This window comes from Anarrhichthys ocellatus, unplaced genomic scaffold (genome assembly GCF_004355925.1).
Source record: "Anarrhichthys ocellatus isolate YVR2014 unplaced genomic scaffold, GSC_Weel_1.0 scaffold32, whole genome shotgun sequence".
Classification (NCBI taxonomy): Eukaryota; Metazoa; Chordata; class Actinopteri; order Perciformes; family Anarhichadidae; genus Anarrhichthys; species Anarrhichthys ocellatus.
Window position 1 is genome coordinate 5713594 of NW_022280062.1, and position 17520 is coordinate 5731113.

At 42.1% G+C, this 17520-nt stretch overlaps 1 protein-coding gene across 1 annotated transcript in view; it reads right to left on the reverse strand.

Annotated features, from left to right (window-relative positions):
- tmtopsa (teleost multiple tissue opsin a) overlaps positions 1–17295 on the reverse strand; it is a 40320-nt gene extending 23025 nt beyond the window's left edge. The window contains exons 1-2 of the mRNA XM_031865367.1: positions 16865–17295; positions 8097–8425 (exon numbers count right to left, since the gene is read on the reverse strand). Coding sequence (XP_031721227.1) covers positions 8097–8425; positions 16865–17237 — 702 coding nt within the window. The 5' untranslated portion in view covers positions 17238–17295. The remainder of the gene's footprint in view (positions 1–8096; positions 8426–16864) is intronic.
- Positions 17296–17520: the final 225 nt, after the last annotated feature.

The following is a 17520-nucleotide window of genomic DNA, read 5'->3' on the forward strand; positions in this document are numbered from 1 at the left end:
GCCCAGAAGGGAAAAGACAGGCACAGCACTTTCGACTGGCTTGTTTTGTCTCAGCATTCCAGCTCCTGAGTCGGCCCGAGTGTTCTGCCAGCGCAGTTGTTGGCCGCTAAGCATGATTGGTCACAGAATTTGTGTCTGCCGCATTAGTCCTGTACACCACCAGCCTCCTGTAGCCTGCCAAACACTATGCCTGCCTGTCGCCCATCAAAGGGTCTCTCTCTGCAAGAATCCTCAACGCTTCGCTGAGTCGCTTTGCAAACACTCACTGTCCCCCTCCTCCCAACCTTTCCATATCCCCGCCGTTCCTTACCTCCACCTACGCCATCTCGTCCGCCTTCGCCGCCACATCGAGGTGTCTCCAAGGTCGCGCAGACAAGGAGCATGATTGTAACTTTTTATTGAGTGAGGGAGAGTCAAGTAAAATCTGTCGAGCGCTGGGGAATAAGCATTACCAGCTGCTTTCTACAGACAAACGACTTGTAAGGGAGGGAATCGGTGATCAAATTGAGGGTGAGGCTCTGTCGGGCTGCCGGGGGAATTCAAGAGCGGATGCTGTGAATGCAAGGTTGGTGCGGGTGCGTTTGGGTACGCTGAGATCGAGTGCCAGGACATTCATTTTCATTTGGAATAACAACACTCTGAGTTCCTAAGGGAGAGGGGAGCAGTGCAGAGGCAATGTGGAATTGACTTGTTGAACTGTAGACCTAAAGGGCTTTTTTTCTGTTGGATTGCTTTTGGTAACATCTGAAGATTCTTCTCTAAAGGGACTCAAGATTCAAGAGGGAGGGGGGGGGGAAATCAGGAGACCAATGTTTTCATCCAATGCCGGAGGTGCTTATAGAGTTCACCAAATACAGAGAACCAAATTAAATAGATCCGCTGGCTGTGAGCAAGTTGTCAAAAATGAGTTCATAGCAGCCCTTACACATGCCAGCTTTCGTCAGACACCAGTGACATTCGTCATCATATCCTGAAAATATTCTGTATGAATCTCTAAATTGAAGAAAAGAACCCCGCCATTTTTATATAAGGTGGAAATGTGTGGGGGGAAAATGTCACTTTACTGAACTAAATTGAGCCTTTGCAGACTTTTATTTGTGTAACAGGCTTTGTTGAAAAAGTTTTATTCCAGTTCCACTTCTCATTTAAGAGTTTGAGTTCGACTTGACAGCTGGTTGGCTCATTCAAACACAAGTAGACTGACACAGGCATATAAAGTTGCACAAAGACGGATTTAAAAGTGTGCATCTGATCATCTGGACACGCTCACTAGATCAGAGCTTCAATGGTTAATTGAATAAACTAGAGAAATAGCAGACACTTTCTTTTACTTTTACTCAACTGCACCCCCATATATTATGATGGAGGATCCAATCATAGATTTTCTAGTTTTAAAGAGGGGCCTGATCAGAAACTGCTTTAACTTGAATATAATTTCTGAGTACTTTTTACGCCCCGGGTGATGTATTTCCTGATGATGCAAAGTCACTTTTCGTTGAGAATGATTCTGTCAAATTTATGTCAGTGCACAGCCCAATTGTTTGAGCAAGCAACTGCGGAGCGCCTGTCAAAACAATAAGGCTCATTTGAAAAATAATAATTGTGAAATAGGCAATTCATTCAATTATGTTACTTACTGGTGCAGAATTGCAATAGCCTTTTCCACAATTACTATTCTTCAAATGGGCTTTATTGTTTTGACAGGTGCTCAAAATCCAAGCAGCAAAGGCTGAGATGTCCTGATATCCTCATCTGTAGTTCATCAAGCTCAGAAAACACTGGACACCGAAAACTCTCAAAATGCAGCCCAGCAGTATCCTGGTGACATCAGATATACCTCAGACTTTGCTAGCTATTCTATTTTCTCAGACTTTGAAAAGCAAGTAGACATTATTTGCATGAGTACTCTCATGAACTTCAGGTATATAATCACAGGCGTGTCCCCCTTTAACACCCTTACAGACTTCCATGTACCATAGGCTGTAAACTGTGTGTATTCAAGCGCATACACACATAGATGCAGAGTAAGACTGTTTTATTATGTATTTGTGTTTCATCAGTTAACGGCAGGGGCTATCAGCTCATTACTCAGTGTGTTCTGGATCTGCCTAAAATACTAACACGCACACACACATACACACCTTACCAGGAGGATTCCCCTCCATAAGGTTATAAACATATTCAGTATGAATTTAATTGATTGTCCCAGTATGGCTCCAGTTTAACATTCCAACAGCAAATTCATTATCGCCATGAATATTTAATCTGATATGGTGAAGAAAAAAGGCAATTGGCCAAGGTGCAATCCTAGAGATGTGAAGATTTGCATTTTCTCCAGCCAGAGGTTTAAAAAAGATTTTCAGTGTTCCAACGTTTAATTTAATGCCCTCTCTACTGCAAACGCGACTTTGCATGCTCCTGTATTGTGGTATGTCTTGTATCACTTGGTCCTGATCAATCATGTGGTACAACTTGCAAAGAGTGGAAAAAAAAGTGGTCAATCTTTGAAAGTTTAATTATTTTGCAGACATGCTGCAAGGTAGACAATCGCATCAAGGGCCGTATTCACATATAGCATCTAGTCTTACAGTGAGACTCCTAAACGGAGTGTTACTGAGAGTTTCCTCTTAAGACGTATTTACAAAGCTCCTGAGAGCAACTTTCACTTATTGAACTGATTGAACTCCAAAGCTACGAGAGGGGCCCAGCTAGACCTTGCTGCTAGTGATCGGTGGAAAGGTGAGCTAGCTGTGTCAGTGAATGTGGAATGAAATATTCATCAGTACACAAGAGTACTTTATCTGTGTATTCTCCAAAAGGCTGACACAAGGCAGGCGCTACACAAGGCACATTTTAGTGATTTAGGAGTCCCCTGAACCCCCTTTAACTTCTGTCAGACGTAGGAGCTGAGAGTTTTAGAACTAAAATGCTTTGTGAAATCCTCCAAGACCCAAAACCAAGGAGTCTTAAAGTTACAACTGACTCACCTTCCATTTACTTTCTCCTAACTCATGCAGTTAGGAGCTTTAAGCCTTGGGCTGTTTTTGTGAATATATATATATATATATATATATATATATATATATATATATAAAAAAATTTGCTAACCTAGCTCCCAAGTACAAACTAGGTAAACTACATACAACTTACCTCAAGCAAATATAAATTGAGAAAAAGGAGGAGCATAAGTCATTATTTATACAGCATCCTTATACTGTATCAAGACTAAAATGTCACGCAGAGAAAGAAAATTTGGTCTCAAGAAACTACGAAAGCAGAGGGCAAATTACAGAGCTTTAAATAATAATTAGTTGGAAATGGGAATCTCCGGCAAAAGTCATCATTTCTTTAAGCATATACATGTAGTAGGGAGGGCCGGGGAACAAGTGAACATGTGAAAATAGGGCAGGAGCAAAGCTCAAAGCAGTTGTATATCTCTGGGCGCTGCCCCATTTCCAATACAGAATCCTCAAGAGGTGTGTTAGATTTATATATCCCGAGGAGAAACGCAGACGAGGCGGAGACGGGGCAAGCACACACTCTCATAACAGCGGGCATCCGTCCTCAATAAACCTGCGTCCTGTAAATTGTGGTTGACTGCTATAATTTCAAGGAACGCAACGCTGTTTATCACTGCTTTGCTGGACCAATGAGTGTAAATGCATGCATCTCAGCCAACAGAGAAATGCTGCTATACACTCTACAGACAGATGGCTGCAGAGGCTGGCAGTGCCAGATGAGAGGCGGTCTCACATCCAAATACCCCAATTAGGCCGTCGCTTATTGGGTCAGGACAGACGAAGAGCCCAGTATGTGAGCAAAGAGAGAAACGATGGCTACCGTATACAGAGCAGTCACTTTTCTCACAAACACACATTTTCAAGCCAACTATTGGCAGATATTAGTTTTGTCGGATGATAACTATTACCTAATGGTTGTTATTGTCTATATTTAATTAATTACTTGAGTCGAACAAATTCAAATGTTGGTCTTGCTCTGCATGCCAGTGTCCGTACAATTTAGGTTAAACCAAAGACGGGTCTCGTTAGGGAGCTAACACATCTTAAAAAGACAAGAAGCTGACTGTGTTTCCAGACAGACAAACAGCGAGTGGCCCTTGGCTCTGCTTTGAAACAACACAAGAAAATGAAGTGTCGTGTTTTGCTTTAATCAGATCACGTCAGTCATTTTCAGGCTTGCTTTAATAAGGCAGCCTTAAGCCGTGTCCCAATTCAGAGCTTCAAGATTAAATTCAACATTAGTTGATGGTTGATAACTCAGGTCTTCCACTTTAGAGCCAGATATGCTACACGCCCATTCACTACCACAACCTCTCTACCCTTACCTTTTCATCTTGCAACATAAAGCGAACTTCTCGAGGAAGATTTAGATGGTTCACTGTTGATATTAATCCTTCAATTTACTCATTCATTCCAACATGAAAGATAGCCAACTTTACTTTCAGTTGGCTAATATTACTTCAATTTTGCCTTTTATGAACATCAGCTTGCTGCCTCCTCGTGATTTTGTTGCCACAAACGATGAACTGCTTTAAACATATAAACGGGACTGCAGCTGCTGATGGGCACATTATCAATTTTACAGTTCAAACCAGATTATACATCCATCCCACTACATTAAATCATTATCTCAGCTTTTCTTCTGGATTTTGAAGGTTGGCTGCACTTTTGACCATAATTTGGACGAAGCACCTGCATGAGGTTATCAATTAAAGTATCAGCAAGGTCTAGTTGATGGAGTTTCACAGCTTGGATGTTAAGTGCAGGCTGAGTGTGATTGTATCATGTCCACGGATTGGTGGTGAGGGGTTTGGCAGATGTCGGGGATCCCCAAGTACTTGAAATGTGCTGCTCTGTTTTGGTATTTCTTTGTAGTCAGGCTGGCATTTATTCACACCTTAACCCGAGACACTTGAAAGTATTGTTCTCAGGAATCTTAAAGCTTCCATTTACAAAGAGTTTTTTTTGTTTTTATGAAAAATGGTCAAATTTGATGAGGAAGGGTTTATTTTTAAACAATTTCTTAGTTGTATTTACAGAACGAGTACTGTTTTGTAATAAATACCATATACCGGGATGTAAAATTACATGTACCGTAATAGAAGAATTTGGTCGTATTGTCCACCCATTTCACTGAGCAGGTCAATCTGAGACACATGGGTACAAACGACCAGGTTCATCCCAAACAATCTCCAAAGAATCGAACACTCACTGGTGGTTTGTTTTCTTTGCTCTGTAGCAGAAAAATTAACTCTACTGGATATTCAGCTTTTGTTTCAGTTGGGAACCCACGACCAAATGCAGCATTTGATGATTTACACAGCAGTCCCAACAAAGGCTTCCCACCTCGTTTTGTTTTGCTTGTTGTAAATGCACAAATAACTCGTTGCTTTCAGATGTCAACATCTTTCTCATTGTTGTACAAAAATGGCATTTTTGAATGTTTTTGGAGAGGCGATTAGGGGTGGAGATGGGATGCAAGCAATAATGGCAACCGAGACAAGCAAGGTGAAAAAGATGGACCACGATGGAACAGTGAAAGAGAAGTAATATAGGAAGAGGGAACATAGAGAGCGAGATGGAGAAAGAGAATTAGAGGAAGAGGGCGTAGAAAAGAGTAAAAAGGCAAATGAAAAAGCTTGAAGCAGTCACTGCAGACGTTTAAATGAGCCATCGTACTGTGTGTGTTACCCACAGATTCAGAATAATAAGCCACTGATATGGACAATCAGAATGAGAATGTGTGGAGATGTGAGTAAGAATGAAGAACACACACAAGTAAGATTAGCATAATAGCCCAAAGACTTGTCAAAAGTGGGAAACAGAGTTGGAGATGGATGCTCAGAGGGCAAAGGGAATGTAGAGAAGAAGAAAAACAAGTAAAAAAACAAGGACCCAGCAAGACAATGAGCAGAGACACAAGACACTTGTAATACAAAGCGAACAAGGGCTTCATCCTGCAGCCAGTCTGACGGAGAACTAATTTGTGTTTTAAGCGCTCAGCTTCATTTGCAGAGCAGCAGCTGTAACCTCTAGCATCTCGCCACTCGCCCACCGAGCTCGTATCAAGCAAGCATAATGGCAATTTTCATCCCAAGGGTTGCTAAGAAGTGTTTTCACAGCTGTATCTCCTTCTCGTTGCTGTTATGTTTCTGGTGTATGTGTGTGTGTGTTTGTATGTGGTGTGTTTTAGTCACACATTTTTGTGGTGAGGAACATCAGGGGGCCTAATGTGAAAAAATAAATAAACAGAAAATAATCTGTTGAAGCGGCACATTTGGACGTGAGCAGCAGATTTCTTTTGTAATACGTTACAGAGAGACAGAGCTGGTATTATACTGACGAGCCTTTCACCGTTGTTGATACATTGACTAGCAAAGGGGCGCAGAGTTTTTTTGCTTGTATACTCGAGGCCAAAGGCATAAACAATAATCAAAAGAAGAGCTCTGATGCATTCATCTGTTTTTTTCCCTGACTGAAGTGCCTGTGAAGAGACAAACCCCTCTTTCACAGCTCCTGTCTTCTGCACTGATAAAGAACACAATTTCCTATCACAGAGAAATAAAAGGAGATGACAACACTGACAGACTCTTACAAGCGAGCACAAGCAAGCAGAGGTGAGCTCGGCCTGTATGGCTGTCGGCTCTTTTCCTGTCTGTCTGTCCGTCCATTTCTGTTGCTGTACCATCTGGCAGGTCGGGTTAGGTTGCTGCTAGGCCGCCCTGTTAATACACATCAACTAACAAACCCAAACTTGATTTTAGTCTTCCCCATGTGAACTGCTCTATTGAGCAGCACATTATTAGATAGGGGAGTTTAACTATTTTATGGACAAGTTGCTAGATGTGTTTGAGGTTTGACATATTAAGGCAGAGTAACACATCCGTGAATGCAGGTGAGCACCCACCGGCTGCCGAAGATGCATGCTTCGCTACCAAAAGCGAATGTTTTTACGCCCCTTCGCCCCCATAGAATGGAAGTGAATTGGGAAGCGAATGTACATTTTTTTGCATGTGTGACTTTAAGCTGTGGTAAAATTCTAAATGCAGAAAAAAGCACCACATTTTTTTGTGTGTAGGCCTTATGTGTGTATAGACAAATACTATAACTTATCTAATTATAAATGCAAAAATTGGTTTGTAATGTTACCCAGTGTTAGGAAATACACGGCAACACATTTTTGAAAGATGGCTCTGACATTGGTTATTTAACAAGGGAACAAATGAACGATTAGATGAATAAACCCAAGATTTGCATGAATGCCACTTGTTTCTCCATAATTGGATGCAGAGTGGTGGGAATGAATTATCTGAAGAGGTGTACAACCGACCAAAGTTGATTGATTACTGCAGAAACTGTTGGTTTTGACAGAATCAAATCATGACTGTATCAAAGCAATATTTTCCCCGTCACTGTGAGCTTGTGAGCACATTGCTTTGTACAAAGTCGGCGCATGCTCTCTTTGAGACAAGTTCATTCAAATCTAGTCATTTAGATAAATGTGTGAACCAAATGTAATGTGTGATGTGAACCATCAAAATGTAGCTCCCAGAGTCTGAATTTATAGACTTGCAGTGACGGCACAGATGATAATTGTAGTGCGATTAAAACCACAGTTTATGGTTCATAACCGTAATTGCCTTTGCTATAAAACAGCCGTTTGAATGCAGCTGCAGGTTTTGGTTCACAGCTTTCAGAAAAAAGGTTTAACTACCAAAGAACAGAGTGGACAGAGCGCTGTAAGCTTTTAGATGCATCTGCTCAACAACAAAAGTGAAAGTTAAACACACTGACTTGTTACAACATATTAAGTTGATTTGGCAAAGCTGTTTATTTTCAGCCAATATTTACTCTCCTTTTAGCTGTATTTAGTTTTTTCCAACTGACGATCTGTAATAAGCCTCTAAAAAATGGGAATATATTTAGATTTGTTTGTCTGTTTTTGTGGTTTTAGTGTTGAAAAGCCTGTCTCAGGTGACCTTTAACATGACAGCCAATGTTGAAGGAGGAACTAGACTTGTTTGTGCAGGTACTGAATGTTTAGTGGAGTCCTTCCCCGTCCCCATATTTCCTCACCTGTCTGATGGCACACAGAAGCTTCCCGTAGCAGAACACGATCACCATGAATGGCACAATGAGGCAGAAGACAAACAGGCAGATGATGTAAGATATGCTATTCGCCGTCTTGGCCGTCCAGTCGACAGAGCAGGTGGTCCCGGGACCCTCTAGGCCATAGTGGCTCCAGCCAAAGAGAGGCGGCACGGTCCAGACGAGGGAGTAGACCCAGGACAAAGTGATCCCTAGGGAGATCTTATGGTAGTTGGAGGAGTCCGCCTCTGTAGGCGCCACCATGGTGCTGTAGCGCTCATAGGAGAGGACAGCCAGGGAGATCAGGGAGACGATGCCTAGAGGGTGGACAGGGCACACACACATACAGAGGTAACCTTTACATCAGTATAGATTCAGTCACACAGCATGTAGAAACAGGAGTTCAATTCAATACACAACACTGTGCAGGTGTGTTCTTTCTTGTACTTCACATTTAATGGGGCCATCAAATGGAGACAAAAATACACTAGCTGTCTAAATGTTTATCTGTTCTAGCGAGGACAGACTGTGATATGAAGCTCTTTCTGAAAAGAAAATTGCTGCTAAAAGGAGCTTAATTTAACTTATACCAAAGGACATGTTATGATTTAATAAAATGATAAAACTACAGCAAAAGTGGTCGTAAAATCATCAAGTATTTCAGCCGCCGGTGTTTGCAGCAGATACACACTGCTGTAAATCACAAACAGCTGCAATACCTGTAGTGTCTCTGCATGACAGAAGCAATGCGGTGAAACACAACACAGAATATTTTGAGAAGCTTATCTTTCATTCTCTTTGCCTTTTCTTTCTCAGTATGTCAAAGTCACGGCAGCAAGAACCTGGAGCTCAGTGACTCAGTGTTCATGTTGACCCCTCGGCCTTTTATCCTGTTTGCTATTTGGTTCGAAGCCATTATGAGCCACGAGGCAGTGCTTCATGCCCATTGATTTTTCAGCTGCAATGAAGCGAAGCTGAGCTGGACGCTCTTTTAAGTAGGCGATCCAGGCCTTTCAAGGTGCCAATGCCATGGCTACCCAGCACGATCAATGGAGAAAGAGAAAACTGAGGATTTGAGAGGAAATGTAGAGGAGGGGGGGAGGGGGGAGGAGGAGGAGGAGGAGGAGGAGGAGGAGGAGGAGGAGGAGTTGTAGCCAGTAAAACAAGATTTAAACAAATTAAGCTGAACCCACTGCACGTACCCCTGACTGAGTCTCTTTGGCACAGCCCGGCATGCTTGTCTGTAGCCTCCAGATATTGCGCTCATGTTTTTCCTGTACAAACTGCTTCGCTCTTTAATAGCTTTTATTAGCCCCGTCACTGCAATATTTCAAAGTCAACACAGTTTTACAACAACCCTCTTGTGTTTCTGTTTGATCTCAGCTGACTGACTCATAGAGCATTTGACCACATCATGTGGTTTTCATCTGCAGATCAAAGCCAACAAGTCCTAAAAGTGCTCAGAATAATGGAATGTTTCCCCATCTCCAGTTCAATGACAACTAAGCAAACTTCATCTGCAGGTAATACTTTCAATCAATAATTCCAATATACGTCAACCGTATACAGTGATACAAAGAATAGCTTTGATGCCAGTGTTTTTATTTTCCAAATGTAAGATCTGTGTACTCATTGGGGTCATTTTTTATGTGAGGTAACGTGACGCCAGCACCTGTACTAAGAGTCAACAGTCTGGCGAGGCAGTATGAATGTAACTACAGCATAAACACTCAATTTGTAAGTGATATTGACAAAGAGAACTAATTTAGTGTGGATCGGCCACATCTGGCCAATACTGGGACCACTTAATAAGGTCAGTATCGGATCCACCGATCCTTTCTAGTGGATCGGATTGGTGCATCACTAATGATGTGATCAAGATGATACACCCCTAGATTTCCTGATGTATAAAATATAAGTAAGTTCCATCCTAACACCCACATTGGGAGCATGTGGTGTAGCTCTTCTTTGAGATGACAGACTGATAAGATAGTATAAATGGAGCCAAATCAAATCACACTTTCTCAAAAGCAAATTAGCATCTCTCAATGACGCACGCACAGAGGCATACAAATGTAATTCTGTCAATCATCGTTGCCGCGCCAATTGACAACAACCTTTTGCCTTTAGGATCTGCATAAATGTTGTCGTTGATTATGATTTATCAGCTTTGATTTGAAAACTTGATTATCACTTGATACTCACTTGATATCAGCTAATCCCATTACATGTCCACCCTCTTATTTTCCTTGTTACACAGTCAATGGGTGACAAGTCTTTATTGGAGGCAATGCAATATAGGGAAAGACACCCGAACAACTTTACAGCTTCATACCATTTAAAATCGCACATCACCTTCCATCCATCTTCTAGTCCTCTGGCAGCATCAAAGGCATGCAGCTGAATCCAATATTCTAAAATGAAAAATATTATGATCTGATAATGTCTGAAAAGGAACATCTTTGCTCTGCTGTCTCTGTGATGTCTGATCACTGTTTCTGTCTTTCGTTTGTTTGAAACTATCCTGATCGGTATAACCTGTCTGATATCGTACATCCAAGAAAAGACGGTTTGAATGAAAAACACGGGATCAAATGAAGCTGTGTTAGCTCTATAAACCCCAGGGTCTTTTCCCTCAGTCGTCACAGGTATACAGAAGCACTGTGACAACATTCTTTGGAAAGTACTATCCACACGTACTAAGATGATCATTCACACTGATGTCCGACTCAAACCAGACACCCATCACCCACAACATATTCATGTCTCTGCTCTAAGACTATTAATTACTCTTACTCATCAGCTGGCCTGCTCACTCTGACCTTTATGGCGGAGCAGCATTGTTCTGCTTGCTTTGCCCCCACTGAAACTTCTTCTTACCGTCGCAACAAATCAACATCAAACAGGCCCGGTGTTGCCTGTGCCTGCATGATGCACATGTATAGTTGTGTGAAAAAGTGTTTGCCCCCTTCCTGATTTCTTATTTTTTTGCATATTTGTCACACTTAAATGTTTCAGATCATCAAACAAATTTAAATATTAGACAAAGATAACACAAGTAAACACAAAATGCAGTTTTTAAATGAAGGTTTTTATTATTAAGGGGGAAAAAAATCCAAACCTACATGGCCCTGTGTGAAAAAGTGATTGCCCCCTAAACCTAATAACTGGTCGGGCCACCCTTAGCAGCAACAACTGCAATCAAGCATTTGCGATAACTGGCAATGAGTCTTTTACAGCGCTGTAGAGGAATTTTGGCCAACTCATCTTTGCAAAATTGTTGTAATTCAGCCACATTGGAGGGTTTTCGAGCATGAACCGCCTTTTTAAGGTCATGCCACAGCATCTCAATCGGATTCAGGTCAGGACTTTGACTAGGCCACTCCAAAGTCTTCATTTTGTTTTTCTTAAGCCATTCAGAGGTGGACTTGCTGGTGTGTTTTGGATCATTGTCCTGCTGCAGAACCCAAGTGCGCTTCAGCTTGAGGTCACGAACAGATGGCCGGACATTCTCCTTCAGGATTTGTTGGTAGACAGCAAAATTCATGGTTCCATTTACCACAGCAAGTCTTCCAGGTCCTGAAGCAGCAAAACAGCCCCAGACCATCACACTACCACCACCATATTTTACTGTTGGTATGATGTTCCTTTTCTGAAATGCCATGTTACTTTTACGCCAGATGTAATGGGACATACACCTTCCAAAAAGTTCAACTTTTGTCTCGTCAGTCCACAGAGTATTTTCCCAAAAGTCTTGGGGATCATCAAGATGTTTTCTGGCAAAACTGAGACGAGCCTTTATGTTCTTTTTGCTCAGCAGTGGTTTTCGTCTTGGAACTCTGCCATGCAGGCCATTTTTGCCCAGTCTCTTTCTTATGGTGGAGTCATGAACACTGACCTTAATTGAGGCAAGTGAGGCCTGCAGTTCTTTGGATGTTGTTCTGGGGTCTTTTGTGACCTCTTGGATGAGTCGTCGCTGCGCTCTTGGGGTAATTTTGGTCGGCCGGCCACTCCTGGGAAGGTTCACCACTGTTCCATGTTTTCGCCATTTGTGGATAATGGCTCTCACTGTGGTTCGCTGGAGTCCCAAAGCTTTAGAAATGGCTTTGTAACCTTTTCCAGACTGATAGATCTCAATTACTTTGTTTCTCATTTGTTCCTGAATTTCTTTGGATCGCAGCATGATGTCTAGCTTTTGAGGATCTTTTGGTCTACCTCACTTTGTCAGGCAGGTCCTATTTAAGTGATTTCTTGATTGAGAACAGGTGTGGCAGTAATCAGGCCTGGGTGTGGCTAGAGAAATTGAACTCAGCTTTCCAAAGATGTGATAAACCACAGTTAATTTATGTTTTAACAGGGGGGGGGGCAATCACTTTTTCACACAGGGCCATGTAGGTTTGGATTTTTTTTCCCCTTAATAATAAAAACCTTCATTTAAAAACTGCATTTTGTGTTTACTTGTGTTATCTTTGTCTAATATTTAAATTTGTTTGATGATCTGAAACATTTAAGTTTGACAAACATGCAAAAAAATAAGAAATCAGGAAGGGGGCAAACACTTTTTCACACAACTGTATATGCATTTCCTCTCCCTTGTATTTGTTCATCCATTTCTGTGCCCGCATCTGCGCTCAGGTCGTGTGTGAGCATACGTGCAGGAGGGCAATATAACTTAAGTATGCAGCGAGTGGGCCCAGCAGTGCAAGGTTAATCCAGTGACTGTGTGCAAAGTCCACTTGAGGCAGGAGGAGGCAGCCAACAGTATGCAGGAACACGTAGACCCGATGTTAAATAAAGACAGAATAAAGATCTTCTCCTGTTTCTTCCACATTATGAGAAGACAATAAAAGTTCAGTGAGATAGTGAGGAAAATGCAAAGAGGAGGGCAGAAGAGGTGAAGCAGCTAAATGGATGCCAGGAGGCTGATGACATAGGAAAAAGTACAGGGTGAGTTGCACTGATGCACGCACACACACACACACGCGTCTGCAGAAATTGTCTTCAGTTTGTGCTCTTGGCATAAAGTCAAAGGCAATTGTTCAGTCATTCAAATATCTGAGACGTCATATGCTAAAAGCAAAAAGTTTAAAGCAATGTCATGAGGGAGCAGGAATACAATGTCCCGACACCAAGCTAACAACGTCTTTTGTCATTGACAGTTATACCCTCTGATCGATGTTCCTTCAAATTATTCAGAAAAGCTTTATAGAGATTTGGTGAAGACTGACACGTTCACTTTGTCATAGCTGCACCCAGCATTATTTATTTCAATAATCAACGTCACTTTTCCTTTCCATGACCCTCCCTTAACTCTTTCTTCGACTCTGCTTTTATGAGCCCATTGAGGAATTACTCCTCCATAACCAATGGAGGTTCTAATGATGTCTTCGAGCCATCTCTCTCTTTCTCCCTCTCCTCTCTCACTGTCTCGATCTCTTGTTCACACACTCTCACTCTTTCTCTCCTCCTGCTCTGTTTTAGCTGGTAGAAGCCAAAGGCCTGTCAGACAGATTTTAATAAATTGCCTCCTTGTGGATGTCGGTGTTCATCTGCAGATGGTGCTAAATCTCGACATAACACTAGGGTTAACGAGACAAGGGATACAATCAGAGTGCATCCAGATACTGAGAAACCTTCGCTTTATTTTCCGCCATGTGACTGAAATAAAGTAATCCTGTTTTGGAAATTGCCAATTTATCCCAGAGGAAGTGGAAGTAGCACTTGTGAGTCTGTTTTCAAGTTAAATGTATAACATTTTCAAGAAGCTCTTAAGTAAAGGAAAATTAAATTCAGTTAAGTTGAAGATACTGTGTGAAAATTGTAGCAAAATTGTAGCAGTAGATTAAGTAATCCTTTGCTGCATGGATTACTGAACTGGCCTACCAGACATAGGCCTAGGGGCCCAAGGGGTCAGGAGCCCCGCTGGGCTGTCACTGAAAGAGACGCAACAATTACAGAAATGCAAAAATATACCACAACTATACATGGCAGTTTCATGTCGGAACTATTTCAAGGTCTGTGGATTATCTTGAGTAACCGTGTCTTAAATTCCGTAAAGAGACTATAGTGCCATCATTATATTGGAGAGAAGACAGACATCTCGAAGGACAATATATTCATCACTCTACAACTCCCACCAAATCAATCTATTGATAAATGGCACTACAGGTAAGAAGGAAAATATGTATTTTTGATTTTGGGGTGAACTGTCACTTTTACATCAGTTGGAGATGGCTCAACAGGTGATATTGAAACTGTAGATAAGGCCAAAATGCTCAAAATCTTTAGTTACAACAGGCATCAGAAGCCCTGATGCTTAGTTTGTGTACTATGATTGTGGGTGCATGGCTACCAAAAAGTGCTCCACTTTAAGCAAGGCTTTAAACATCCAATTAGATGCAGTGAAGTGAGAGAGCGATAAAGGGAGTGAGAGGTAACCTTTTGTGTAGGATTCATGAGCCCTTTATTCAAACTTCAAACGAAAGCCACGGCTGCTGACTGCGGACGTCCAGCGTACAATGTGCAGTCACTGTGCAGTTGTAACGGCAGGTGAAGGTCTCTGTTTCTGAAAAGCTCAAAATATTTCACAAGATACTGTATTTCTATCCTGTTAAAGCCATTTACAAAGTTGGCATATTTTCATTCCAATGACCAATGAACTTTAGGAATTCATTTTAAAAGAAGCTGAGCATACCAGTGCTTATGTTTCATGTGGGCTGTATTGCTATAACAAACCATCAAAGTAATGACATCATGAGAGATTATTAAAATGTCTGTTTTTAGTTATAATTGGTCTATCTATACAAATAGAACCACTTCTGATGCAGTGAAATTGATATGATATGCATATAGATTGAATCTGTTGACATCTGATCTCAGTCAAGTCAAGCATGCTGTTCATTATGAACAGGGAGAACTCTGAGGGCTTACGAATCTGACTGCAACCAAACAATGACTATGACAACGAAATTTGAAGTCAAAATACCAACTACATCTCTTTTCCTGTCTTTTTTTTTCGTCTGAAATTCTGCAACAATTATTAAAAGTGGTTCGTTTGAAATCCTGATTTGACAAATACTCTTCAAAAAAAGCACTTTGATTGAATCTGGAATATACAGCAGAGCAAATGTAACATGTTGGCTGCCTGGCCTTCAACGGTTTTTGATGCTTTTGAAAGCTTTAAAGCACTTAATGGGACTAACAAGAAAGCCTCTTCATTAAATAACTTTAAATCAGGCATCGAGCCGATTGCTCCTGATGATAGAAGAGCATTTTATGTTTAAAGCATTCACTCTGCAAATTAGTCTTCTTTTGAGTTTAGCATCAAACTTATTCCATCCAAATTACTCATTTGAAGCTTTGATGGATGCAGTTCTCAGTGGGAACGAATGTTTTTTTGAAATTTTCCTTTAATAAAAACAAATCCTTATTTGCAACTTTTACGTAGCGCCCTGGGCCTTCCAAAAATGGACACAAAGCCCCCCCCCCCCCCCAGCATCCCAGCCTGGCCCGGTTCCAGTTGTAAGAGTGAGTGCCTTATTCTCAGTTGCATCATTGTGCCCCATTTGCATCGATATCAGCACTCCTGAGCCAATGTAGACCACCAGAGTCCCCTCCCTCATTACGGATGTTCCCCGGGTGATTTTATTCTGCAACAAATGCTGCTGATGCACCTGCCATCGCCTGCTCGTGGACTGAGGTCGTGTCCCCACAGCCCGCCACAGACCTGCACGAGCAGCTAAACGAACAGTGATGAGGCTTCCCTTGCCTCGGGCACAGACACTCAACTATATGGTAATATAGTTACTACTATACGTTTAGCGGCCATTTAATAACACATTGCTTCATTTGCAGTATACGTGCAGCAGCCAAATCACACTGACAGTCCTGCATGACAGGTTTCCAGAGCTCCTATACTGATGTTTGAACAAATGACTAACTGAGAGGGAGCGCTAAGCACAACATATGCTTCCCTAAATACCCCCAGCAATTGTATGCCATGAAAATGCATGCACGTGCAGCTGTAGTTGGAAAGGATTCAACATTCTGTCATGCAGCCCCAACCGGAAATAATGACCTGTACCACACCATGAAGAGCCACACAAGATTGATTTATTTTTTTACAACTCATCACTTGGACAACACCTGCACATGTGCATGATTTATCATGGGATCGCTGTAAGTATGTGATCCGCAACATCGCTCCACACTGAACCTCGTACGTTTTTTCGCAAACAGATAAAAAGACACTCCGCGCCTTTACCAAGACCAACGATCTCTGTAATGACCGACTGCACGATGAGCACATCCAAAATCAAGAGACAGAAAGAGAGAAAGCTTGAGGGGAAGAAAGGACATTGTTCAAGTATGCAGAGAGATAAAAACCGAATCAGTTGACTGAATAATAGGTTTGATGTTTCCGAATCTGTTGTTCGATTTGTATTGGCTACAATGATTTTCATGCGTTTCTCTGAAAGTTTAATGAGACCATCGCAACAGGCGTGATAACGAAACCTTTTCTCAAATGTTTTCCCCCCCTAATTTTTCTAAATCCTTATTTTTGACCTTAGAAATTAAGCTTAACATCATGTACTCTGACAAGCGCAGTGCTCCGGGAAGGATCCATCCAAACAACGCACCATCACTCACAACCACATCTGAAATATATATATATATTTTTTAAATACAATAATCTACAAATGTAACAAAATCAAAACGTATGATCATCGCCTCCTAGGTTCCGAATTTCTACTCACCAAAGAGGGAGTTGGCAAAGCCGTACCACACGCATCCGCCTTCTCCTATGAGCCACCTTCCCTGCGTGCTGGCGGCGAAGCTGAACGGTGTCCCCAGTACGCACACCAGCAGGTCGCTGATGGAAATGTTAATCAGGAGCAGGTTGATGGGCGACCGCAGCATCTTGTAGCGGCAGAAGAGCACGAGCACCAGCAAGTTGTTCATTAGTCCCAAAGTGCCGATGAAGCCCAGGCACACAGCCACGATCAGGTTCCCTGTCGGGGTGAGGGTGGCCCGGTATGAGCCTCCCCTCAGGTGCCCTTCCCCGGCTGCGGCACACAGAGCACTGTTGACCCCTGCGCAGCCGCTCAGGCTCACGTTGGACACGATCATCACAGTCCGGTGGCACACTGGGTGTCCGCGGCGCACAGAACGGCAGCTAATATGTCGTATGTCTCTCTTTTTTCCTGTGTGTGTGTGTGTGTGTGTGTGTGTGTGTGTGTGGAAAAAAAAACAATGTAAAGAAAACCGGTCGCTGGTAGCCAGCAACACTTGTTGCTGTAAGAAATGTCAAGTGGAAAAAAAAAAGCAGAGCCGAAGGAATGTGGGACAATAAAAAGCGTTGTTTGTGAGGATGTCAAAACTTTGTTCAGTTCAGGGACAGGGGGGGGGGGCT